Source organism: Prionailurus viverrinus, chromosome A3, assembly GCF_022837055.1.
Source record: "Prionailurus viverrinus isolate Anna chromosome A3, UM_Priviv_1.0, whole genome shotgun sequence".
Taxonomy (NCBI): domain Eukaryota; kingdom Metazoa; phylum Chordata; class Mammalia; order Carnivora; family Felidae; genus Prionailurus; species Prionailurus viverrinus.
This window is the reverse complement of record NC_062563.1, coordinates 15,651,937-15,676,901: the sequence shown is the minus strand read 5'-3', so window position 1 is coordinate 15,676,901 and position 24,965 is coordinate 15,651,937. Positions and strand designations below refer to the sequence as shown.

The window sequence follows — 24,965 nt, the reverse complement described above, 5'->3', positions numbered from 1 at the left end:
GAGAAGAGAGGAGTCTGTCCGATCTAACGAGCGCCCCCGGGGAAAGCCAGTTCCCTCCTACTGCCTCAAAATCCATTCCATAAAGCACGAAGAATCAGGGGCCAGGCCAGCCCGGACCCTCCCTGACAAGGCGGGAGCTCTCCTGGGCTCTCGCACGTTACAAAGTGACGCCTAGGAGTTCTTGCAGAGCCTCTCCTAGGGGGTGTGGGGAAGGAAACCGCTGCTCTTTCCTGGTCTCAGAGAGGCACCTGTGACCTTGGACCCTGGGAACCACAGCGCCCCCTGCTGGCGGGCCCCCGCCAGAGGCGATATAAGCCAAGAATCTGCCCGCGCGTTAGGCACACACTTGGCCGCGCCATGAAGCCGCTTGGCCTCTACGCGCTCGCCGTGATCCTCCTCCTCCTCCTCGTCTGCCTGCACACGGTGCAGCCCGCGAAGCGGAAGCGGCAGAGGCGTGAGTGTGTCCGGGTGCAGCGGGATCGCGTGTGGCTGGGGTGGGGAAACATTCCTCGGAGCGGTCCCGGGGACCTGCCGGCCTCGATGCCTGGCCACGACGCTCCGGTGCCCCCACCTCACCCTGTGGCATTTCTCCCCAGCTTACCAGAAACCTGGCTATTGCCCAGAGTTTCTTCTTGAATGCCCCTTCACCCTCTTCCCTGCGTGCAAGCGCGATAAGGGTTGCCGCAGCACGAAGAAGTGTTGTTTCTACAACTGCAAGAAGCAGTGTCTGGAGCCCTTGACAAGCTGGGATTGAGGTGAGACACCGCCACCCCCGCGCCAACCCCGCGTCTGCTGCTCTAGCCTCTGCCCCAGGAATGTTCCCGAAGAACACGGTGTCCCGGAGGGAATCGAGAACCGTCACTGCCCTGAGAAACCTTGGAGAACAGAGCTTTACAATTGGGATCTACCCTGAAATTCGTCTCGTGGGCCCTAGAGAGGGAGGCCCCAAGAACCCCTTCCGAGGAAAAGGCGCAGTTTAATTTCCTGTAATAGACATCACGCCTTTCTTTTGAATGGTGGTGCCGTTTGGATGAAGTGATCTCCAAGCCCCTCAACTGTTCCCGAATTTTTAGTATGATTATTTTCAATTGCCATTGTTTTTTCTTACAGCTTATAATAGTGAATCACTTTCCTCTCCACATTAAAAATGTGAGGTAAGGGATTCTAAGATTCTCATTCCTGAGGATGTCTCTCCTGGAATTCTCTCTCCCTTGTCCCTGATTCCTGGGCAGCACCTCCCAGTGCCCCTGGGAAGAGAGTAGCTGGCAGGATTCAGGCCCTGGGTGGTCTGGGGACCCAGTCTATGCCCCCCACCCCGCTACAGTTTGCACCTTCCCACATCTCTGATTCCCTCCTCTCTCCCCAGGTAGAAACCCCTTCTTAACCAGACCTGAAAAGACCCATGGCACCGGCTGAGACCTGGATAACTGACCCCCAATTCCTCCACACTCTTCTCACTCCTCAAACTTTCTTTCATCAAAAGTTAAATGCTTATTAATATGAAAACAACAGAAAGAAATAGTGTTGTATATTTAAAACTACATGAAAATCTATGACTCCTGGATGTCCCCCCGCCCCCCACCTCGCTTTTCTGTCTTCAGCCTTTGCCGGGGAGGGGGGGGGGGTCCTTTAGAGTTTGTTAAAAGGGAAGAAGTTACTGTTTCACATTTCATTTTGTTTGGTTCTTGCACTTCTGTTTTTTCGGATATGTTTCTCTCTCGCAATGTCTCCTGACCTTCAGATTTTTTGTTGATCAGATTCCAGGGGCATTTTTGAGTCATATCTTCTGGGTCTGGATCCTGCGAAAGCTGTACACATTACCCCCAGGTGGATGAGGAAGACGAGTGATTGTCTCTGGTGTTGCTGCCTTTCCACTTGAGCGAGTAGCGTGTTCTCGGGCCACGTCTGCAACTTAGGGCTGGAAATGGAGCAGGTCGTGCCTTTGTTCCAAGCTACTTTAGGGTCTCAAATGTAGACCCATCATAAATCAGGAAAAGAAACACTGTGACCCAGTTTAGCAACCTTAAGTCTTAGTGTGGGGGTGCAGCCCCGAAGCTACCTAATAATGAAATGATACCCTTGCATTTCTTACCTTCTGCTATGTGATTCAGTCTTGATTAGGAGTCACACAAGGATTTCAGGTCGGGGAGCGTGGCCTTCAAGAAATTTATTTTTCTTGGACACACACACACCTGAAACAAAGTTTTGTGAAGCTGCCGTTGCCTAGAATGTTTCAAGTTGACGTACAATATTTTTCATCATAACTTACATGGTTGCAAGTGCTAAAATTTTAGGGATATGGTGAGTATTTTCATTTAAATACAATGGGAGGGGTGCCTGGGTGGCTCAGTCAGTTAGGCATCTGACTCTTGATTGCAGCTCAGGTCATGATCTCATGGTTCATGAGATCAAGCCCCACGTCAGGCTCTGCAGTGACAGCGGAGCCTGCTTGGGATTCTGTCTCCCTCTCTCTCTGCCCCTCCCCCCTTTTTCTCTCAAAATAAATCAATCAACTTTTAAAAAAATAAATAAATACAACAGGGACCTCACTCTTTCCTTTTGTAATTTTTGCAATGTTTACTTTTGAGAGACAAAGACAGAGCACGAGCAGGGGAGGGGTGGAGAGAGAGACACACACACAGAACCCGAAGCAGGCTCCAGGCTCTGAACTGTCAGCACAGAGCCCCATGCAGGGCCTCAAACTCAGGAACAGTGCGATCGTGACCTGAGCCGAGGTGGGACGCTTAACCCACTGAGCCACCCAGGCACCCAAGGGACCTCACTCATTCTAATGTTTCTAATGAAATCTGAAAAACGTCTTCATTTAATAATGCTATGTATTTGAAAAACACATGTTCTTACTTTTCCAAAACTTCTTCTGCCTCCTCATTTTCTTTTCCGTCCCTGCTTGAATAATTGAAGCCAAAACAAATGGATGTGTGCGTTCTTTGGAGCCTCTGAAAAGCAGATGTCAAGACAAGATGAGATAATCAAGAGTTTTTTGGGAGAAATGCCTGGGGGCAGGGGTGGTCAGTGGGAGGCAAGGAGACAAGGAGAGCCCCCAGACCACAAGGCAGGGCTGCCTCCTCTGGGGGAGGAGCACAAGAAGGGGGATGGTGGAGGAAGTCTCAGAACACAGAACAATCTAGAACGTCGGCCACGCTGACAGAGGGCGCCTGAGTGAATTTCACCTACTCTATCTCTCTGAGTGGGTCAGAGATGGAGGGGCTCCTGGCTAGCTTGGGGGTGACCTTCTCTTCCTTTCTCAAGGCAGGAGCTCAGTCAAGTCCTTCTACTGGGCAGGCCAAGAAAGGGCACCCTGGCAAACAGTGGCAAGTTCTTTGTGAGGGCCCCATCTCCTAGTGTGTCTGGACCACCTGAAATCGTCCTTTGACCAAACAGCTCTGTCTGCCACATTTCCCTCTGTCTCTCTGTTGTCCTTCACTTCACGTATATCTCCACGTATATGTGTCACCTCACGTATATCTCCTTGTCCCCTTATTCTTCACCGCATTCCCTCTCGATATCTATCTGGATTTCTTTTAAGTTCTGGGTCATTTAAATTTTTATTACTCTCTCTAACTCTCTCTCTCTCTCTCTCTCTCTGCCTGTCCTTCTGTCTCTGACTCTCAGTTTGCATCATGTTTCCAGATGTTTGTCTTCGTTTCCTCCCTCTCTCTGTTTTTGCCATTCCTTGTTCTGTGTGTCTCTTTCCCTGGGCCAGGAGCACCAGAATCTGAACCCTCTACCTTCCCTCCTGAGCCGGTGACTCTCATTGCCCACCTATCAGCCTGGTCCCTGGCACTCTCTCCTCGCCCGTCTCTGGGTCATGGCTGCTTCGGGTCTTGAAGGATCTTGACACTCCCCCCTTCCTTTGGGCTTCTGGGTACTCCTTTTACCCCCTGGGAAGATGGTCTCTTGCACACTTGTCAAATGCACTCCTTCCTTGACCCTGTTGTCCTTCGGCAGAAGCAGAAAAAGCTAGAGCCTGCCCCTCTCCCTGGACTGGTGCCAGGTCTGTCGGCCCTCAGCTTTGTGCCAGGATGACCAGCCATACTCAGAGAAGAAGCGATGCTGGGCTCGTGCTTGTTACGTGAGGTGCAGGGATGCTACGAATGTTCTGGACTTGGGGGAGAAGCTCCTATCTACAAGGAAAGGGCAAAGGCTGAGACTGAGGACAGAGTCTTGGGGTGCAACAGGGCTCGCTCTGTATCTGCTTGGGGACAAGGCCTGGCTAGGTCCCTGCCACTGCCCACGTTGTAAATCTTATTTCTTGACTGAAGGGCAACCACCAGCCGGTCCACCAGGGGGCCCACTGGATTAAAGGAATCAGGCCTTCTTCTACCAGATGGTTCAGCCTGGGGGGACTGGGGAGAGGGGTTGGCTTCTGTGGGGCCGGGTGAGGCGGGGCTGAGGCTCTGGTACAAGGGCTCTCAGGAAGGTAAGAAGGGGTAGGCTCAGATAGAGGACACACCGGCCACCCCCCTCCCCCAGCGTGGCCTAAATCCGCTGATGCTCTGCTGTCCTTGGCTGGGGGCTGCCTCACCCCTAACAGCTGGCAGGACCTCTGCCTTTCCACACCACCTCCTGCCGTCCTCCAGGTGCAGAACCTAGAGGGTCGCCTGTGCTTGTGCTTCTAGGCCCGATCTCTCTGACCTAGGCCCTGGGAGGGAGAAGCTTGGAGAAGCAGCCCTGAGGGCTGCTCATGAGGCTCATGAGACCGAGGTTTGAATGTCCGCTTTGCCTCTGACTTGCTTATTGCCTCAGGCAGGTGGCAGCACCTCTCTGAGACTCAGTGACACTCAGTTTCTTCATTACAATGGCCATAATAGCATCCTTCAAGGCAACAGTGGTGCAGGGAATCTTGTGTGCTGCGGAGCTCATGTATCTGGAGGGCCGTGGCTGTGGTCATTCCCCAGGTCGAATGGGTCTAGTCTGATACCAAGGGCCAAACCCAATAGGACTAGAATATAAAGAACTCCTTGGATTAGTCCAATGGCCAGATTTTACAGATGGAAAAATGAAGGCACTGATGCAGTAAAAAGCTAGGATTTGAAGGTCAGCGTCCTGACCTCATGAGCAGTGTTCATGTAACTATACCACCTCCATTCTCCCTCTCTGCTTGGCCTAAGGAAATGCGGGGGGCTGGTGGCCACGGATGCCTATGGACCTGGAGGTAACCTGGCTAGTTCTAGTATGATCGCTCTGACCTGATTTTCTCTCCACAGACGAATCCCTGGTGTATGTGGTCTCTGAATTCTCTTTCCCCACTAAGCCCCAAAGCTTCCCAAGCGTCCCTGATGAAGCCCTGGTTTTATCACTAATACCTCCTTTGGGTTCCAATTTGGCCTGACTCATCTGTGTGCCCCTAGCAGCCTGGGTAGGACTTGCACACTCTGAGTAACAGAGTGGACACGCTGGAAAGGCCCATTGATTGGAAAATGAACAAATGAACATGCTTCTTCTTCATATACGGCTTCATTGGTCTGGTGGTTGGATGGAGAAAATGAGTGACAAGACATCTGCGTGTGTGGCCTCCCTGCAAAAGCATGTGGACTGTAAAGGATAAGAAGCAGAGGACTTCGAAAGAAATTTAACCAAGGAGGTGAAAGATCTGTACAGTGAAAACTAAAGACACTGATGGAAGAGATTGAAGAAGACACCAATAAATGGAAGGATATCTTGTGTTCATGGGTTAGAAGAGTGAATATTGCTAAAATGTCCATACTACCCAAGGCCATCTACAGATTCGATGCAACGTCTACCAAAATTCCCATGGCATTTTTCACAGAGATGGAAAAGACAATCCTAAGATTCCTGTGGAGCCACAGAAGACCCTGGAGCACCAAAGCAATACTGAGAAAGGATAATGCTGGGAGCATCACCCCTCCTGATATCAGACTCTCCTGCAAAGCCATAGCAATAAAAACAGTGTAGTATTGGGGCGCCTGGCTGGTTCAGTTGGTGGAACGTGTAACTCTTGATCGTGGGGTCATGAGTTCAAGCCCCACATTGAGCACAGAGGAAAACAGCATATTACTGGCGTAAAGGTGGACACATGGATGAATGGAATGACAGCCCAGAAATGGACCCTCGTATACATGGTTGACTAATGTTTGACGGGGGAGCCAAGAATACTCAGTGGGGAGAGGATAGTCTTTTCAATAGATGGTGTTGGGAAAGCTGGATATCCAGATTCAAATGAATGAAATTGGACCCCTATCTGCACCACTCAGAAAAATTAGCTTGAAATGGACCTTAAGCATAAGAAGTGAAACCATATAACTACTAGAACAAAATATAGGGGGAAAGCTTCCTGACATCGGTCTTGGCAGAGATGTTTTGGGTACAACACCAAAACACAAAAGCATAAATCAACAAGTGGAACTAAAACACTTTTGCACAGCAGAATCAACAATCAACAAAATGAAAAGGCAACCTACAGGATGAGAAAATATTTGCAAACCAGATATCTGATATGAGGGTTAATATCCAAAATATATAAAGAATTTATATAACTCAATAGCAAAAAAAAAACCCTAAACAATTAAAAAGTGGACAGATGACTTGAATAGACATTTTTCCAAAGACATACAAATGGCTAACAAGTACATGAAAAGGTGATCAACTTTACTAAACATCACGGAAATGCGAATCAAAGACACAATGAGATACCACCTCATGCCTGATAGAATGGCCATCATCAAAAAAACAAGAGATAACAAAGTCTGGCAAGATGTAAAGCAAAGGGAGCCCTTGTGCCCTGTTGGTGGGAATGCAAATTGGTACAGCCACTAGGGAACACGGTAGGAGAGTTCCTTAAAAAAAAAAAAAAGTAAAAATAGACCTAACATATGATCCAGCAGTCTCACTTCTGAGTATATATCCAAAGGAGACTGAGTTACCATCTCAAAAAGATACCTGCATTCCCATGTTCGCTGCAGCATTATTCACTATAGCCAAGACATAGAAACAACTTAAGTGTCCACTGACAGATGAATGGATGAAGTAAACGTGGTGCATACATAAAGTGGAATATTCTCTAGACATTAAAAAGGAAGGAAATCCTGCCATTTGTGACAACATGGATGGCCCTTGAGGGCGTTATGCTAAGTGGAATAAGCCAGACAAAGACAAATACTATCCCGTCCCACTTACATTTGGAATCTGAAAACATCAAACTCATAGAAACAGATTAGAATGGTGGTTGCCAGGGGTGGAGGGGTGGGGGAAATGGGAGATAGCCCAAGAGTACAAACGTTCAGTCGTAAGATAACTAAGTTTGGAAATAAAAGAGGAATTAAGTTCCAGGGATCGGTGTAGAGCATGGTGACTGTAGTTCACGGAACTGTATGGTATGCTTGAAAGTTGCTATGAGAGTAGAGCTTTAATGTTCTTGCTCTAATGACAACTACAACAAAAATGGTAACTATTTGAGATAAAAGACGTGTTAACTAGTGTTATTGTGGGAAAATTTTTACGGTATGTTCATGTATCCAATCATCACATTGCACACCTTAAACTTACACATTATAGGTCATTATATCTCAATAAAGCTGGGGGGTGAAAAATCAGAATTATATAAAACGCTACAGTTATAGCAGCTTTTTCTCATTCCTCTTCCACCCAATCCCTTTAAGTAACAATTTCACTCATTTATTCATTTATGCTTTATCTTTCTTACATTTTCATTATATATATAATATATAATAATATAAATAATAATAATATATATTATGATATAGAAAAATATATATTCTTATTTGCATTTGTCTCTTATGGTGAAGGATAGCTTAGTACATACATTATTTTCACTTAGCAGTGTGACTGAGAATTCATCTCAGCTCATAGAGACCATCACTCGATTTTTTTTTAATGGTGTTGTAATATTGTGTGGATAGATCATAAGTTTATTTCTCTCATTTCCTTGTCTTGCATTTACAATCTTTTGCTATTACAAATGTCACTAATTATGTTAGCATGATTGTTGACATACGTCCTCGGGGGAGATTCCTAGAATGGGATTACTGACAGTATAGATACATGCATAATTTGGTTAAACACTGATAAATTCCCATCCCCGGGGACAGCACTCTTCTGGATTCCTATCAGCTATGTCTGAGAAAGACTGTTTCTTCACGGCTGTGCCAATGGAGTTTGCTGTTAAACTTTTAGATTTTTGCCAGTCTGGTAGAAAATGGTATCAGAGCATAATTTCAATGCGTAGTTTTCCTATACGAGGGGCTGATATTTATTTTTTTCCTTGTTTCAAGAGCAATTTTAATTTTTTTCCTATGAATCTTCTATCCTGTGTTTTACCCACATTCCTCTTGGGTTTCTGATCATTTTCTTCTTTATTTTAAAAAGCTTTTTATATATCAGGGGGATTAGCTCCTTTTCTATGATATTAACGGAGAATATTTGTTCCAAATTTTTCTGTCTTTTGATTTTGTCTATAATTTCCTTTTTTTCCTTTTTTTTTGACATGCATTGAAAAATTATTACAGTTTTCCTTATATCATTTCTCCAGTGACTTGAAATGCCACATTTATCATACATTATATTTCCATTTGTAGCTGAGTCTTCTCTGGAGCTTTCTATTTTGTTCCTTTAACTAATCTATTCGTATACCAATACCACACTGGTTTAACTCTAGAGACATGATACTATCATTTAAAATATGGTAAGGCTAGTCCTTTGATACTTTCCTTTTTCAGGGATTTCCTAGTTCTTCTTGCTTGTTTACTTTTCATATGAAGTTTAGAATCAATCAACTCCTCTAAGCCCTGGGGGAGAAAAAAACCCTAATCGGTACTTTGTTGAGGTCATGTGAAATTAACTTGAAGAAATTGGACAGTTTTATTATGCTGCAAGCATTCCATCCAAGGACAAGGGATGTCTTCCTAATTAAGTGTACTTTTGAGTCTTTCAGAAATGCTTTAAAATTTTGGTAATTTCTTATGGAGTTTATTTCTGGTGTTTAAATGTTTTGTTGTGTTATAAATGAAATGTTCCCTTACATTAAATCTTCTAACTTCTTGTTGATACATAAGAAAAGCAATGATTTTTTAATATTAATACAAAATTCTTTGTTGGGTTTAGCATAGAATCTTTTGACTTTGATAGATACACGATCATGTCATCTGCAATGATAATTTTAATTATTTATTTGTAATTTTCATGTGTCTAATTTTTAAAATCCTGTACAACACACTGCTAATTCTTCCAGTATAATATGGAATGGTAGTGAAGTTAGTGGATATCTTTCTTCTAAACCTTAATGGAAAAGGATTTGTGTCTTAACCTTAATGGAAAAGGATTTGTGTCTTAACCTTAATGGAAAAGGATTTGGGTCTCTCCATGAAGTAGGTCTTGGTCAATTTTTTAGTTTATCAAATGTGTATATAGTTTTTAAAAAGAATGAATGAGAGTTGACTTTTTGGAAGGTCTTTTCAGCATCTGTGAGAAAATTTTGTATCTACTTACATAATTCTGTGCAAATAAACCTCTCATGATTTTAGAAACTTTCCTTGTTGAGGGGCACCTGGGTGGCTCAGTTGGTTAAGCGTTTGACTCTGGACTTTGGCTCAGGTCATAAGCTCACATTTCCTGGGATTGAGTCCCCCATCAGGCTCTGTGCTGACAGCACAGCTGACTGCTTGGAATTCTCTCTCTCCCTCTCTCTCTGCCCCTCCCCTGTTCTCTCTCTCTCTCTCTCTCTCTCTCTCCCCCCCCCCTCAAAATAAATAAACTTGAAAAAAAGAATTTTCCCTGTTGGGTAGGTAGCTATTTTCCCTTGTTATTTCTTATGTTGTGTATTTGTGCTTCCTTACTTTATTGATTAGATTAGCTCGCCATTGATTTATTTTTATGGATCTTTTTCTGAAGATACCATTTTATTGGTTAGTTCAGCATACTTTGGGGGTTCCTAACTTGTTACTTTCTGCTTTTATCTATAGTAATGCTTTTTATTTTTCTCACTTTGGTTTACTTTTGTGTTTCTTTTACACTTTTTGAGCTGGGTATTTAATTTATTTTCACCCTTTCAATTTCTTTTTCTATTCATATTTAAAACTATGGATGCTTCTTGGATTACTGCTTAATTCACATCACTTAGAGTCTCATATACAGCATTTTCATTATGAGTAATTTTTAGAAATTCTGTGATTCTAGTTTTTATTTCCTCTTTGACCTAACCAACCATTGTTTTACAGAATTTCTAAATTTCTGGGAAGAAAATCACTTAAAAAAAAGTATTACTAATCTCTTACTACGTTGCATGGCTACTAGAGAATATCATTTGTATTGTTTCTATTTTATGAGAACATACTGGGGATTTCTTTGTGATTTGGTATATAATGAATATTTTTTAATGTTCCACTGCTTGAGAAACAGTACAGTTTCTGTTATCAGTGTCCAAAATTAAAGGCACATCTACAAAAGTACGGTGTGAATTATGTTGTTTAGATCCTCTGTATCTTTACTGTCTTGGTCAGAGGCGTTTTACAGGTGCCATTGGAGACTCACAGACTTCGCTAGAATCGTTTTTCTTTAAGGGGAAGAAAAATGAAATAATAAGGCAATTCATCTCTGGAAGAAACAAAAATTGTACGAAGAATGAAATGTAATCATGGCATACAACTTGACCCAGCAGTGACAATTATCCTTGTTATCCTTGAATACGAATTTTACCAATAAAAGTATCATTTTAACCTTCAAGCTGTGTACTGCATTGCTACGTTAAGGAAAACAAATTAATCTGAGGTACTCTAGACAGTATACTTCCAATTTTGTAAAATAACACACAGAACAAAAGCTGGAGTGGGGCGCCTAGGTAGCCCAGTTGGTTAAGCGTCCGACTTCGGTTCAGGTCATGATCTTGCGGTTTGTGAGTTCGAGCCCTGCGTAGGGCTCTGTGCTGACAGCTCAGAGCCTGGAGCCTGCTTCGGATTCTGTGTCTCCCTCTCTATGCCCCTCCCCTGCTTGTGCTCTGTCTCTCTCAAAAGTAAAAAAAATAAACATTAAAAAAAGAAGAAGAACAAAAGCTGGGGTAAATACATGAGAATATTGAGTATCTATAATGAAACAGCTGGCAAGCTTTATCTTCTCGTTTATGCTTTCTGGCAGGTTATAGTCTTCCAGTGCGGTCCCAGCACCCTTAACAGAGCTTCTGTGCTGGGGGTTATGTGGTTGGGGGACTGGCTGAGTCCCCCAACTGTCCCACCGCGTCCTCTCTGCTGGCTCCCCAGACAATCGTACTTTCTCTTTCCCTCACCACCCTCCAGGGCCACTCCCCTGGGGACCCATTTCAGTTCCCATTTCAGCAGAGACTTGGGGAAGTGCCTAGGAGGGAATTGAATTCAGCTTTGTCAAAACCTCCAAAATTCAAACCAGGAAGAATTTGGCTGTGGGGATCGATGAGGCTGTGAGGACAGTAGGAAGTCTTGGGGTCACAGCTGTCTCCCTCTGATGATTGGGAAGGATCTTAGTTATTTATTTTATTTTATTTTATTTTATTTTTTTAAAATTCCAGTATAGCTAATATACAGTGTTATGGGAAGAATTTTATCTGTAAGACTCCCTGTTTTTTGCTCACTCTTTCCAAATCTCTCTGTGGCACTGGTCTCAGGTTTCTTTCCTGGAGCCTCCACGTGCACTCAGATCTTGACCCAAAGAAGGATTCTCTACTTGTCCTATCTCTGAATTGGCATAATTGCCTTTAAAAATATATATAGCCTTGGGGCACCTGGGTGGCTCAGTGGCTCAATCGGTTAAGCGTCTGACTTTGGCTCAGGTCGTGATTTCATGAGTCCGAGCCCCGCATGGGGCTCTGTGCTGACCGTCAGAGCCTGCTTTGGATCCTCTCTCTCTCTCTCTCTGCCCCTCCCCTTCCCTCTCTCTCTCTCTCTCTCTGTCTCTCAAAAATAAATAAACATAAAAAAAAGAAGAAATACTGAAGTCCCGTTTTTAAAAAAATAGCCTTCTTAAATAACATGAAATAAAATGACAGTATCTGGACAAGGTCAGGTGACCCCAGGCACAGCCACAAGTTGGTGACACAGTGTCAGTGGGTCGGGGGGAGGAAGGGACTTGCAGCCAAGGCCAAGAGGGCATGTGCTGGTCAGAGCAGAGAGAAACAGATCCAAGAGCGGGCAGGAGGTGGATGGCACAGAACAACCGCAGTACAGACACCACGGCCTGAGGCCCCGAATGCAGTTCAGCAGCACCCGCTGCGGTGATATGTGCGGGGCCCTTAAGGTAAAAATCATAGCCACTATTTACTGACGGTGACGGTGACGGCTTTCTATGTGATAACAACTCTACCGAGTGAGGAAGTTAAAGCCCTCCTTGGAGGCAAGAGGAGACCGTGCCTCAGAAGGCTGGTGATTCTTCCAGCATCACAGAGGTGGTTGGTTGCAGCACTGGGACTTTCCAGAAGGTGAGCCAGCTTCGTGGGTGCAGGAACCCGCACAGTCACACTGGGGTGAATCTCCGCTGCCCCCACCTTGAAATCCTTAACGGTTTCTAACAAGGGGCTTTGCATTTTTGGTTTGCACTGGGCCCCGCAGATTATGTAGCTGGCACAGGTAGGTTCTGGGTCGTCCTTCTCTCCACACTTGACCTGGTGTATGTGCCGTGTGCCCGGAGGAGCCGCCCAAAGTCTGTTCGTTGATTATGGAAACTTTTATATAATGAAATTCACCTGGAGGCATTACTATCCCATCTTGATTACTTCTTTCTTTTTTTTAATGTTTATTTATTTTTGAGACAGAGAGAGACAGAGCATGAACGGGGGAGGGGCAGAGAGAGAGGGAGACACAGAATCCCAAGCAGGCTCCAGGCTCTGAGCCATCAGCCCAGAGCCTGACGCAGGGCTCGAACTCACGGACCGTGAGATCGTGACCTGAGTCGAAGTGGGACGCTTAACCGACTGAGCCACCCAGGCGCCCCTTGATTACTTCTTCATAGGTATTTGAATTTCTTGAATCCCTCAGCCCCACTGGTGTTCTGACATTTGTGATTGCCTCTGGGAGGGGAGGATAAAAATGCGTGTGGTCGTGTCAGAGGAGACCTATATTTTGCTTTTAGTGGGTTTTTTTTTGCTTTTTTTCTTTTAAAGAACGTTTTTACTTTTTGTAATGTTATATATTTACTTTGAGAAAGAGAGAGTGAGCTAGCATGAGTGGGGGAGGGGCAGAGAGAGAGGGTGAAAATTTCCAGCAGGCTCCACACTGTCAGCACAGAGCCCTACTCAGGGCTGCATCCCATCAACCGTGAATCATCTCCTGAGCTGAAATCCAGAGTCCAGGCTTAACCAACTGAGCCACCCAGGTGCCCCTAGTGGTTTGTTATTTTTAAATTAAGTTTCCAGGGGTGGCTCAGTTGGTTAAGCATCTGACTCTTGGTTTTGGCTCAGGTCATGATCTCACAGTTTCGTGAGTTCGGGTCCTGGGTGGGGCTCTGTTCATGGCATGGAGCCTGCTTGGGATTCTCTCTCTCCCTCTCTCTCTCTCTGCCCATCCCCCACTCAGGTGCCTTGTGTCTCTGAAAATAAATAAACTTAAAAAAAAAATTTCTGATCTCAGAATTGCAGGTGAAACCATTCTGCCCTCTTCACTCTAAAATCACTTACAACATGGGGCACCTGGGTGGCTCAGTCAGTTAAGCATCCGACCTCAATTCAGGTCATGATCTCACGGTTCACGAGTTCGAGTCCCACGTCGGGCCCTGTGCTGACAGCATGGAGCCTCCTCGGGATTCTCCCTCCTTCTCTCTCCCTGCCCTTCCCCTACTTGCACTTCCCATCTCTCTCAAAAATAAACATTTTTAAAAAGAAATAAAAAAATCTATTGCTTTAAAAAAATAATAATATATGATCAGACTTTAAAATTTTTGTCAATCACTGATGAAAACTGCGGTCTTCTTTCATTTTACATACATGATTATTTATGAGGCCAAATATATATTCAAGAACTCCAATAGTCACGATATAATTAATATCCATGTACTTGGTGCTGCATTAGCAAGCAATTGCAAAGTCTTCGTGGCATGGCACTGTGCAAGTTTATTTCCACAGACTCAACAGATTTGTGGGGGTGGTCGAGAGGTCTTTCAAACCTTCTGTAAGCTTCAAAAGACCCATCTAGGAAGAGCCGGGTAGGGAAAACCTGAGCAGGAAGGACTTCATCTGTAAAGTTCATTTCCCGTGGGAGGAGATCTGACAGCTACCATTGTCCATCAGATCGCTGGTAGAGAGGGGGTGTGGTTGATGTGATGCTCCCTCATTTTTTACCCCATTTCTCAATCTGTACCTTCTGGCTCAGTCCAGCAGGTTTGTATCCTGACACCCTCCACCAATGTGTTGGCACCAGGCCACCATCTCAAGTGACCTGCCTCACGGTGGAGGCACACTTCATTCCCCTTAGAGATTGTTGTTAGTGTGTTTCAGAGAACCTCTTCCAAATATAAGAAAGGAGCACTACAAATCCGGACTTGAATGAGTGTCCCCAAGGACTACCATGAACTGGGAAGGGGGGATTCATGCTTGGCTAATGGCTCTTCCAGGCTTCCTTCATTAGTTCATTCAATGAATTATTTATTGTTTCACTCATTCAATATGTACCGTGTCATGTTCCTGAACTACATAAAGAGGTATTGTCTTTGGTCTGATGACAGTTGCAATCTACATATGCCAGTCATTGAGCTAGGTGCTGGGATATATCTTTTTGGTTGAGTTATTCTGGAAGCAGACCCTGGGGCAGTAATTTGAGGACAAGTAACTTATTTGGGAGGTGATCCAAGGAACACTATTCAGAGAATAGGTTTGTGAGACAGGGAAGAAGGAAGCCAAGAAGAGTGCAATACTGAGAAGATAGCTATTATGGGCAACTGGGGCTCAATACTATCAGAAAACTCTGGAAGGTGGTATAGAACCTGCCTTGGAATTTCCCATCCAGGGTAAAAAGATGGGGTATTTATCCTCCAGTTCCTATCTGTCACTGGCTGAAGCATTTGGCTCCCCTGACTTGGGCTGAGAGACAACCTTCAGGCAGGATAGCCCAGGTACTTATATTAGATGCCATTAGAAGGTACCAGGATGGTGAATGCCTTGAAATTATGGACAGGGCACAGACAGGGTCAGCTATAAAACTTAATTGTAAACTATAGTCAAAAAACTTGAGCTGGAATCAAGATTCACTATAAAGCTACATGTCTTAATCTGCTCTGGCTGCTATAAGAAAATATCCTAAACTGGGTGGCTTAAGCAGCAGAAATTGATTTCTCACAGTTCTGAAGCCTGGGAAGTCCAAAATCAAGGCACTGGCAGGTTTGGTGTCTGGTGAGAACCTTCTTCCCGGTTTGCAGATGGACACCTTCCTACTGTGTCTTCACATGACAGAGAAAGAGAGAGAGAGAGAGAGATCATCTCTCTCATATCTCTTCTTATAATAGCACTAATCCCACTCAGGAGGGCTTCACCCTCATGACCTAAACATCTCCCAAAGGCCTTACTTCCTGGTGCCACTACAATGGGGACCAAGGCTTCAACGCATGAATTTTGAGGAAACACAAACATTCAGTCCATAGCGCTACAGCAACGCAGGCATTGTGGTACTGGCCAAAAGACAGGCCTGTGCATCAATAGGGGGTGCAGAAAGAGATTTATGGAAATAGAGTCAATTGTTAACAAAAGTACAAAGAGAATTCACTGGAGGAAAAAAATGGTTTTTTCAGCAAACGATGCCAGAACAACTGAACATCCATATATATATAAATATTACCTTTGATCCATGCTTCACATCATTTACAAAAACGAACTCAAAATCGATCACAGACATAATCGCAAAAATTACAACTATAAAACTTTGAAAAGAAAGCATACGGAGAAAATCTTTGTGGCTTTGGGCTATACAAAGATTTCTCAGGTGCAACAGCAAAATCATAATGAAGAAAAAATGATAAGTGGTATCTCATCAAAATTAAAAACTCTGGGGGCGCCTGGGTGGCTCAGTCGGTTAAGCGTCCAACTTTGGCTCAAGTCATGATCTTACGGCTCGTGAGTTCAGGCCTTGCGTTGGGCTCTGTGCTGACAGCTCAGAGCCTGGAGCCTGCTTCGGATTCTGTGTCTCCCTCTCTCTCTCTCTCTCTCTGCCCCTCTGCCCCTCGCTCTCTCTCTCTCTCAAAAATAAATAAAAACATTAAAAATTTAACAAAAATTTAAAAAACTCTGATCTTTGAAAACCATTGTTAAGAAAATAAAGACGGGCCGCCAATTGGGGAAAACTACCGGCAAAATGCATATCTGATAAAGTGTTTGTATATAGAATATATACAAAGACTTCAGAATTCAGTAATAAGGAAACAACCCAATAAAAATGGGTAAAAGATTTGAACAGACACTTCACCAAAGAATACATACAGATAGGAGATCAGCACACGAAAATCATCACTTCGCGATTAGTCTTTAGGGAAATGTAAAGTAAAATCTCGATGAAATCTATTACCTATTTATTAGGATGGCCCAAAGCAAGCAGACAAACAAAAACAAAAACCCCCAAAAAACAACAAAAAAACACCAAAAACCAAAAGAACAACAACAACAGAAAGCAAGCAAACAAACAAAACCACACACACACCATCAATACCAAGTGCTGTCAGTGATGCGAAGCGATGACAGCTCTGGTGGGAATCCACTGCTGGCGGAAATGCAAAATGGTGCAGCCACTCTGGAGATGGGCATTTAGTATAAAGTTAACATACATTTCTTCGCTACCTATCAATCTGCTTCTAGATATTACCCAAGAAAAATGGAAGTCACATGAACACAAAAACCTGTCCATGAATAGTGACAACAGTTTTCTTCTCATCATACCAAAAACTAGGAGTAATCCAAAATTCCTTGCACTGGGGAATGCCTAAGCTGGGACATTTCCATCCAATGGGAATACTGCTAAGCCTTGCAAAGGAATAAACTCCTGGGACCATAGACATTCTGCTAAGTGAAAGAAGGCAGACTCAACAGGTTACATCCTGTTTGATTCCATTCATATGACACCCTCCAAAAGGCTAAATGATAGGGACAGAAAACACACCAATTGTTGCCAAGAGCTGAAGGCGGAGCACAGGATCGACTCCAAAGGGTGCCTGAGAATTTTGAAGGGGGATGGAACTCTTCTCTCTCTTGGTCGTGATGGCGGTTATGTGGCTTCGCACCTTTGTCAAGATTCAGAACCGCACACTAAACTGGTTGAGTTTTGGGGCACCTGGGTGGCTCAGTTGGTTAAGCGTCCGACTTCAGCTCAGGTCATGATCTCACAGTCCGTGAGTTTGAGCCCCGCATCGGGCTCTGTGCTGACAGCTCAGAGCCTGGAGCCTGTTTCGGATTCTGTGTCTCCCTCTCTCTCTGCCCCTCCCCTGTTCATGCTCTGTCTCTCTCTGTCTCAAAAATAAATAAACGTTAAAAAAAATTTTTTTTAAAAGAAAATGAGACTTTGGGGGTGCCGGTGGCTCAGTTGTTTAATCATCGCGGTTCGTGGGTTCCAGCCCTGCATCGGGCTCTCAGCTGGAGAGCCCAGAGCCTGCAGCCTGCTTCGGATTCTGCGTCTCCCTCTCTCTCTGCCCCTCCCCCGCTCATGCTCTGTCTCTCTCTCCCTCTCTAAAAACTAAATTTTAAAACATGAGCATTAAAAAAAAAGAAAATAAGAAAATAAGATTTCGCCCCCTCCGCCTCTAGCGCACAGGCTCACCCTTCCCTCCCCTCCCTCCAGGGAGGGTCCTGTGACAATTTGATGAGATCAGCACTACTGTTTACTATGCCTGTGTGAACAGCAGCCACAGCTGAGCTAGGAGCAAACCACCTACTTCTCCTTTCTGGCGCAACTTTGTATTTTCTTTGACATGAAAAATTGTCAGGGGGTGTGTTTGCTTGGTTTTCCAGCACATACCGCTTTTCAACTGTACGCTCTTCACTGGTTGCGGAAATCTTCTCCGCATGAGCTCATATGCATCAGGTGTGTTATTAATTTCACCTTCCAGAAGGTGAATTTCCTGGAGCCCTCCGACCCTTTCCAGTCTGGCCTGGCTATCCCATGCATTTTTTTTTTTTTTTGGTTACGCCGTAATGGGCTTCCTTTTGATATTTAGAAATGTTCCACACGAACTTCTTGCCACATAGCCAATGCTCAGTAAAATGAGAACCTTCGTGTAATTATGAAAGCACGGTGGGGGTAATTTGGGATGTGGGGAAACTTTCTGAGCATGTTAAATGACGTTCCTTGCTTACCCGGCTGTTCAGTTGACAGCTGGGAAGAGTTCTATGGGCTCATCTCAGGGCCAAGTAGCTCAAAATGGGTGTATTCCCATGCACTTCGCCTCCACCCAGTGCTCGGGGCAACGTGTTCCCTCTCCTCCAGACTCTTCCACCCCCTTTGTCTCCAGTCCTGCTCAGTGACCCAGTTGGGTATTATTACCCCATCTCTTAGATGGGAAGACTGAGGCCTGAAGTGGTTTGGGTTGTTGTCCTCTCTTCACCATCCTACAGGGGCTCTTTGAGAAACCCCGGTGGGACTGGCCGAGTGCCTGGAACTGCATGTGTTATGTGAAAACAAGTCTGGAGCGAGCAGGCGAATCTGTCCCCTGATGTCTGGGAAAGGGAGTGACCCTGGTAATCCAGGAGTGTGGGACAGTCAAGGCAAGTAGAGAAGCTCCTTTGTAATGTCCTTCTGTTCCACCCTGTGCTCTCCCCTCGTGGCCCCTCCCCCACTCCACTCCAAAGGCCAAAGGCAGGTGGTTCCAGAAGTTTCCTGACCAGCCTGGTGACAACCCACCCCCCCTGTTCTACACATGTCCCTTCTGGGGGATAGAGTCATCAATACAGTGGAGTTCCTGTTTTCCCCTGAATTTCCTGCTTACAAAGAGCAGCTGGGAGGGCCCAGGGCAGTTCTGGAAGGACCACACCCTCAGGCGGAGGTACAAAGGTAGAGGCTGACTCTGGCCACCACTGCCCCATCTGCCGTCACTATGAAACCCAGCAGCCTCATCACCTTCACGGTTCTCCTTGCCCTTGAAATCCTCACGCCCTGGACTGCAGAAGGTACTAGCACAGGTGAGTTGGAGTCTCTCAGGCCGTATCCAGGTGCCAGGGTCAGTGACGGCTCCGCATGGCGGTAGCCTCTTCCTGCTAACCCAGGGACTGACCCTGTAGCCACCTTTCCAGTGGTCCGGCCCATGGCCCCTAATTTCTTTAAAAGAATTTTTTTTGTTTTTACATTGATTGATTTATTTATTTTTTATTTATTTATTTATTTTTAATTTTTTTTTTCAACGTTTATTTATTTTTTGGGACAGAGAGAGACAGAGCATGAATGGGGGAGGGGCAGAGAGAGAGGGAGACACAGAATTGGAAACAAGCTCCAGGCTCCGAGCCATCAGCCCAGAGCCCGACGCGGGGCTCGAACTCACGGACCGCGAGATCGTGACCTGGCTGAAGTCGGACGCTTAACCGACTGCGCCACCCAGGCGCCCCTTACATTGATTTATTTTTGAGAGACAGTGTGAGACAGAGCACAAGCCGGGGAGGGACAGAGAGAGAAGGAGACACAGAATCCGAAGCAGGTTCCAGGCTCCGAGCAAGCTGTCAGCACAGAGCCCGATGCGGGGCTCGAACCCACAAACTGTGAGATCGTGACCTGAGCCGACGTCGGTCACTTAACCAACTGAGCCACCCAGGCGCCCTCCTGGCCCCTAATTTCACGTGTCTCTCTGAAGACTTCAGCTAAGAGTTTCTGAGCGTCCAGAAACCCACCCTCTGCCAGATGGACCGGTTGACTCCAGCCCCCGTATTGCTTGCTTTCCTTTCTCTACAGTTTCTTCTTTACCGTTTGGTCTTTTTCTCCGTCACATCATTTCAGTCTCTGTCTGGTCACTCTTCCAAAATGTTCTCTTTTTTTCTCTTACTGTTTCTTTTTTCAAGGTCGCTCTCTTTCTCTATGTTCTTGTCAACCGATCTGCAATCTTCCCTTCGGGCTCTGACGAGTCGCCTCTCCTGCTATGGCAGTCCCTCTCTGCCTCCCTCCCAGTCAATCCCTGGCTGGGAGCACCTGACCATGAGCTCTATCCGGCTGCGTGCCGGAGGTGGCTCATACTGGCTCACAACAGCTGAAGGCTACACTTTCAAGACTTTTGTGAGCCAGTCCACATTGCATTGGTAGCTGGGAATCAGCCATGGTGGCAGTCCAGGATGGTGGTCATGACTCAGAATCATCTCCTTCTTCCTCCTTTGTTCTTGCCCGTAGAGAAAGTTAAGAGTGGAGCCTGCCCCTTCAGACCTCATGGCCTATGCCTTGTGTACGAGCCCCACGAATGCCTGAATGACTGGGAGTGTCCAAAGGATCAGAAATGCTGTCCCAGCATTTGCAGCAACAAATGCCTGGATCCTGTAGACCCATCGGAGCAAGGTGAGGAAACAGAGTCCTGGAAGAGAGGACCAGAGAGATTTCAACTTGAGGACACACATCTTGGAGAAGTTGCGGGTAGGGAGGGGGGTGGGGGCAGCCGGCCAGCCCCTCAGCCACTCATTCAGCTAATGAGTCACTCTGTCTGTCAGACACTTGCAGCACTGGTTGGGGTCCCCTTGGCGGAAAGGGGGCTCCTTCGGGACACTCATGGGCCTCAGTTTGGGTGCTGAGGTAGAGAGGAAGTGATTGGCATGCCTTGTTCTCACCAGTTAAGGTCAATCCTGGGAGGTGTCCACTGGTCATTGGCGAGTGTAAGGAGCCCGACCCCCTAGACACCTGCCTGAATGACGGTGACTGCCTGACCGGTCTGAAGTGCTGCAAGGGGCCATGTGGGAATTCATGTGTTGAGCCACTGAAAGGTAAGGTCTGGCACAGACCCATATTCCCTAGCCGACGACAGGTCTCAACTCCCTGGTGCTCTTCCATGTGAAGGAGGACGCTTGGCCTCTCCCTGTGTATCCTCCCCACCCACCACGCAGACCCACTGCCCTTCGACACCATTCACCCCCAGTTTTCTAAACAAGCAGTCCCCAGGGTCACCCATGACTGACAGTTCTGGGTCCTGGGAGGGAAGGATTCCTGGAATGAGCCAGGCGAAAGGAGCCATGATACCCAAGGCAAGAAGTTGATCTTTTCCTATCACCTCTGCCTCTGGCTGACCATGTGACGGTGAGCAATGCCTGTGTCTTTCTTAGCTCCAGTGTCCCCATCTGTAAAGTGGATACAAGTATGTCCACTGAGATACTAAATGTAAAAGTGTCTCTTAAAACTTGAAGTGCTGTGTGCATTGAGAGAACGTTGCCATGGTTGTGGCCTCGATAGGGCTAGGTCACCTGGAACCATAAGAAAGCCCAGTGTGATGCCCAGGTGTAGAGGCCATTCCTGAATTATCTGGCCCAATGCCCTGATTTTACTAGAATGAAGATGGAAGCGGAGAGTCAACGGACAACATGGATTCGTTCTTAATTCCTAGATCAAAGACCACTGCTGTTTTGACCATTCCAGCACCGTGTTCTCTCTCTTATCCCAAGGAACATAGGGCCCTCTGAAAGGAGGACCTTCTGGGTGGGAGGAACACGAGGATCACTGGGATTGTTCCTGTGCTGAGGTTCTGTTTTATTTTCTTTCCACAGATACGTTCTCACCACTTCAACAAGATTAGGACTTCCTGGTACGTGTGGTTGGAGGATTCTTTTTCTCCTCAAACCAAGGAAAGAGGAAAGTGCCTTGATGAATGTGTGGCTTTGTGACAAACACCTCCAGGGGCCTAAGGTCGGGCTTGGTTTATCTGCGTGTGCCCAGCAGCCAACGTGAGGCTTGGCACACAAGAGGGAAATGTCTACTGGTTCTTGAAAAAATAAATACACCGTTTTCTCTGCATCTCTGTCTTCCTTGACTCATTGCGTCTGGTCTAGGGGATGAGGGGTGAGGTGAAGAAAGACAGATCTGCGTGTGTGTGGTTTTATCCCCCAAGCTAGGAAATGGAAAAGAAGAGAGCATTTCAGAGCCAAGCAGATATGGCTTTAAATCCTGCATCTGGGAGCGCCTGGGTGACTCAGTCAGTTGGGCGTCTGACTCTTGATTTAGGCTCAGGTCATGATCAAGTCCCTTGTTGGGCTCCGCATTGAGCATGGAGCCTGCTTGGGATTCCGTCTCCCTGTCTCCTTCTCCTCTCCCCACCCCCTCTCTTTCTCAAATAAAATTTAAAAAGAAAAATAAAAAAGAAATCCTGCATCTGTACATTACGGGCTCTGTAATTCGAGGCAAATCTGTGGGACTTGGTCCCACTGAGTCTCAGTTTTGTCATCTGTAACATGGGGAGGATAATAGCAGTGTGAATTCCATAAAACTATAAGGATGGGAGGTACAACACGTGAAATGAGTAACCCATTGACTGTCCCCTAATGACAGGAAGTGGTGAAAAGCTGCTCGCTAATGGTGAGGTTCCCGGCACCTCAGCGGCACCCCAGCCTCACTCCCCCCAGCTGCAGACCTTCTGCAGCCAGGCCTAAAGCCATCAGGCAGAGACTGAGAGGATCCTTCTCTGGAAAAGCTGAACTACTCCAGAGCAAAGATCCTGCAGCCACAGAGAGACGGCACTCAAGATAACTAACCTTAGCGATCGCCAGTACCCACGGTGCCCACTTTTCCCCTGGGAACACGGCTAGGCTGAGGTCTTCACCTCCCTTTTCAATTGAGTGTAGCTCGTGACTGAGCTCTGGTCAGTGAAAACAGAGTGGGAGTGATGTGTTCCAGTTCTGGACCTGCCCCATAAAACTCTCTCGCCGTCTGCTGGCGTCATGGAGAGGACGTCAAGGACCTGGAGGACGGAGTCTGGGATTCCTAATTTCTGTGTGGATCATGGCCTGTCCTCCCCGCTTGCTTGGGACTACTACATGAGCAAGAAATAAATTTGTACTGGGTTAAGGCACTGACATTTGGAATTTGTGTGTTACGTGAATCGTAGGTTCCTGACTGCTGTTTGGAGTCTGTTTTCAGCTCCCTGGGTGGCCTTGCTTCATGTCCTGCCTTTGAGTTTTTTGTAATGCTTCATTTCATCATGGATGCCCTATGAAAGGGCTTCTAGTCCATCTCTGGGTGGGGTTGGGGATGGGAAAGAAGAGAGAAGAACCTGAAACCTCAGTTTTGCTCTCTCTGGCCAGGTTGTCAACTGCAGGTGAGAACCTTCCCTGATGCAACATTATGTGCGACAGATCATGAGCGGGGTTAGACAGTTTCACCAGGCATTTCCATCTGTAGCCATGCTAAGCTGCTGGAGGAGAGGCAGGTATTCACCCTCTGCTCTCTTAGACCACACAGTGCCTTCCCCGGCTCCTGGTCTGGGGCCAGGCCTTCTGGGGTATCCCTGTGGATAGGCCCTAGAACTCTGGAAGACTCCCCAAGTGTTCCTTCCTTCCCAGCTCTTTTTCAAAGCCTTTTCCTTTTTTATGAAGTTCCCTTCTCTGTGCTACTATATCTCCTTTTCCTGGAGTATGTCATACCCTCACGACGGGAATACCATGCATCGACACATGAACCACCCCCTCCAGTCCACTAAATAGCAAGTAACTTTCTCACCTATGCTTCTGGTGTTTGGTGGGGAGGCATGGGACTCAAATTTCAGTGTCTGTGGATTCTGTGTGGCCAGAGCAGTGATCGTCTAGAAGAGGGGAGGAAGAAAAAACAATCTTTTGGAGGTAAGGGGAAAAGGTTGCAATCTTTCACCCTGGCTCAAGGTCACTTGAGAGTGAGCAGCTTGTCTAAAATCCTATACCTAGACCACAAAATTAATCTGAATTTTCCCCCGAAAGTCTCTTGAGGTTTATACGAAGGAATCTGACCTTATGACATGGGGTCTATTAATTCTGACCTTATTACACTAAGAGAGTGTGTGCATCTCCAGCACTCTGGGTACATTTTGAACTTGCCCTACACTGACCGACAGCTCTGTGCTCAAGCTGCTTCTTTCCAATCCCCTGGTTTTTCCCCTTCTTAAGAAGAGGATAGGGAAAATCTCCTCTCATCCTGACTCTTTTCAAATAGATCTCCTTTCGTGGAAGTTGGCTGGAGGGGGCATCCCTTTCTTTCAGCCAAAACAAACCTTGACTCAGTCTCTGGAGGGATAGGTGGCAGGGACATTGAGAAACCACCTGGCCAGGCTTCAGGAATTATGGTTGTCCCCAGATCTGCTGTTGACTCAGTGTGTGATATTGGGCATGACCTCTCATTTGTGTAATGAAGGGCTGGTTCAGCTGACTTTCAATGTCACACGTTGTTCTGCTGTTTTACGAACTAATGATTCATAGAAGTACCTTTGAGGGAAACCCCTGGTAAGATAGGCCACCTCATCTTGTTCTAGGAACTCCCCCAATCTCTTGGCCTCACCTCAGCCTCCTCTTCTCTGGTTACCGTGGCCAGCTTCCAGGACACCTGCTTGCCTCGTGATTGTGACTTACAAGTGTCCCAATTAGCCACAACTAGAAAATCAGAGGCTGTCTGTCTAGTAATACCTAGAAAATCAGAGGCTGTCGTCTGTCTAGTAATACCTAGAAAATCAGAGGCTGTCTGTCTAGTAATGTCTTAGTGGATAGATGGGGAAAGTGAGGTCCAAAGAGAGGATGTGCCTGAGATCACGCAGCAAGTCAGTGGTGGAACTCAAAGCCTCACGTTCTTTTTCTTTATTTGCAAGTTTATATTTTTCAGATGATATAGTGGATGCTGTGGTGTGCCGTCCAGATCCTCCCACGGGACTGAGGTGCCCATGCCTTTGAGTGCAGGGAGGATTGGCTGCTGACGCACACAGCTGAGTCCCTCCCTGGGAATTTCTCCGGCCAAAGTGATCTGTTTCATCCAAGGGTAATGCCCCGTTCCCAGGGGCAACCTGTGTCTGCTGACTGGTGGATGTTGGGGGCACAAAGGCCTAGCTTCCTAGTTCGACTAGGGACCCCT

General features: G+C 46.2%; 1 protein-coding gene and 1 long non-coding RNA gene across 2 annotated transcripts; both read left to right on the top strand.

The window, feature by feature from the left end:
- The first annotated feature begins 322 nt into the window (after positions 1 to 322).
- LOC125162339 (uncharacterized) lies at positions 323 to 2,344 on the top strand. Its single transcript, XR_007150996.1, has 4 exons — positions 323 to 454; positions 597 to 755; positions 1,111 to 1,154; positions 1,367 to 2,344. It is a non-coding gene; the product is annotated as an uncharacterized LOC125162339 (long non-coding RNA).
- A 16,625-nt stretch (positions 2,345 to 18,969) lies between these two features.
- LOC125161574 (antileukoproteinase-like) lies at positions 18,970 to 21,787 on the top strand. Its single transcript, XM_047851255.1, has 4 exons — positions 18,970 to 19,105; positions 20,295 to 20,456; positions 20,726 to 20,875; positions 21,650 to 21,787. Exons 1-4 carry the CDS (start codon positions 19,021 to 19,023, stop codon positions 21,676 to 21,678), a joined length of 426 nt encoding a protein of 141 aa, XP_047707211.1. The 5' UTR covers positions 18,970 to 19,020; the 3' UTR covers positions 21,679 to 21,787.
- Positions 21,788 to 24,965: the final 3,178 nt, after the last annotated feature.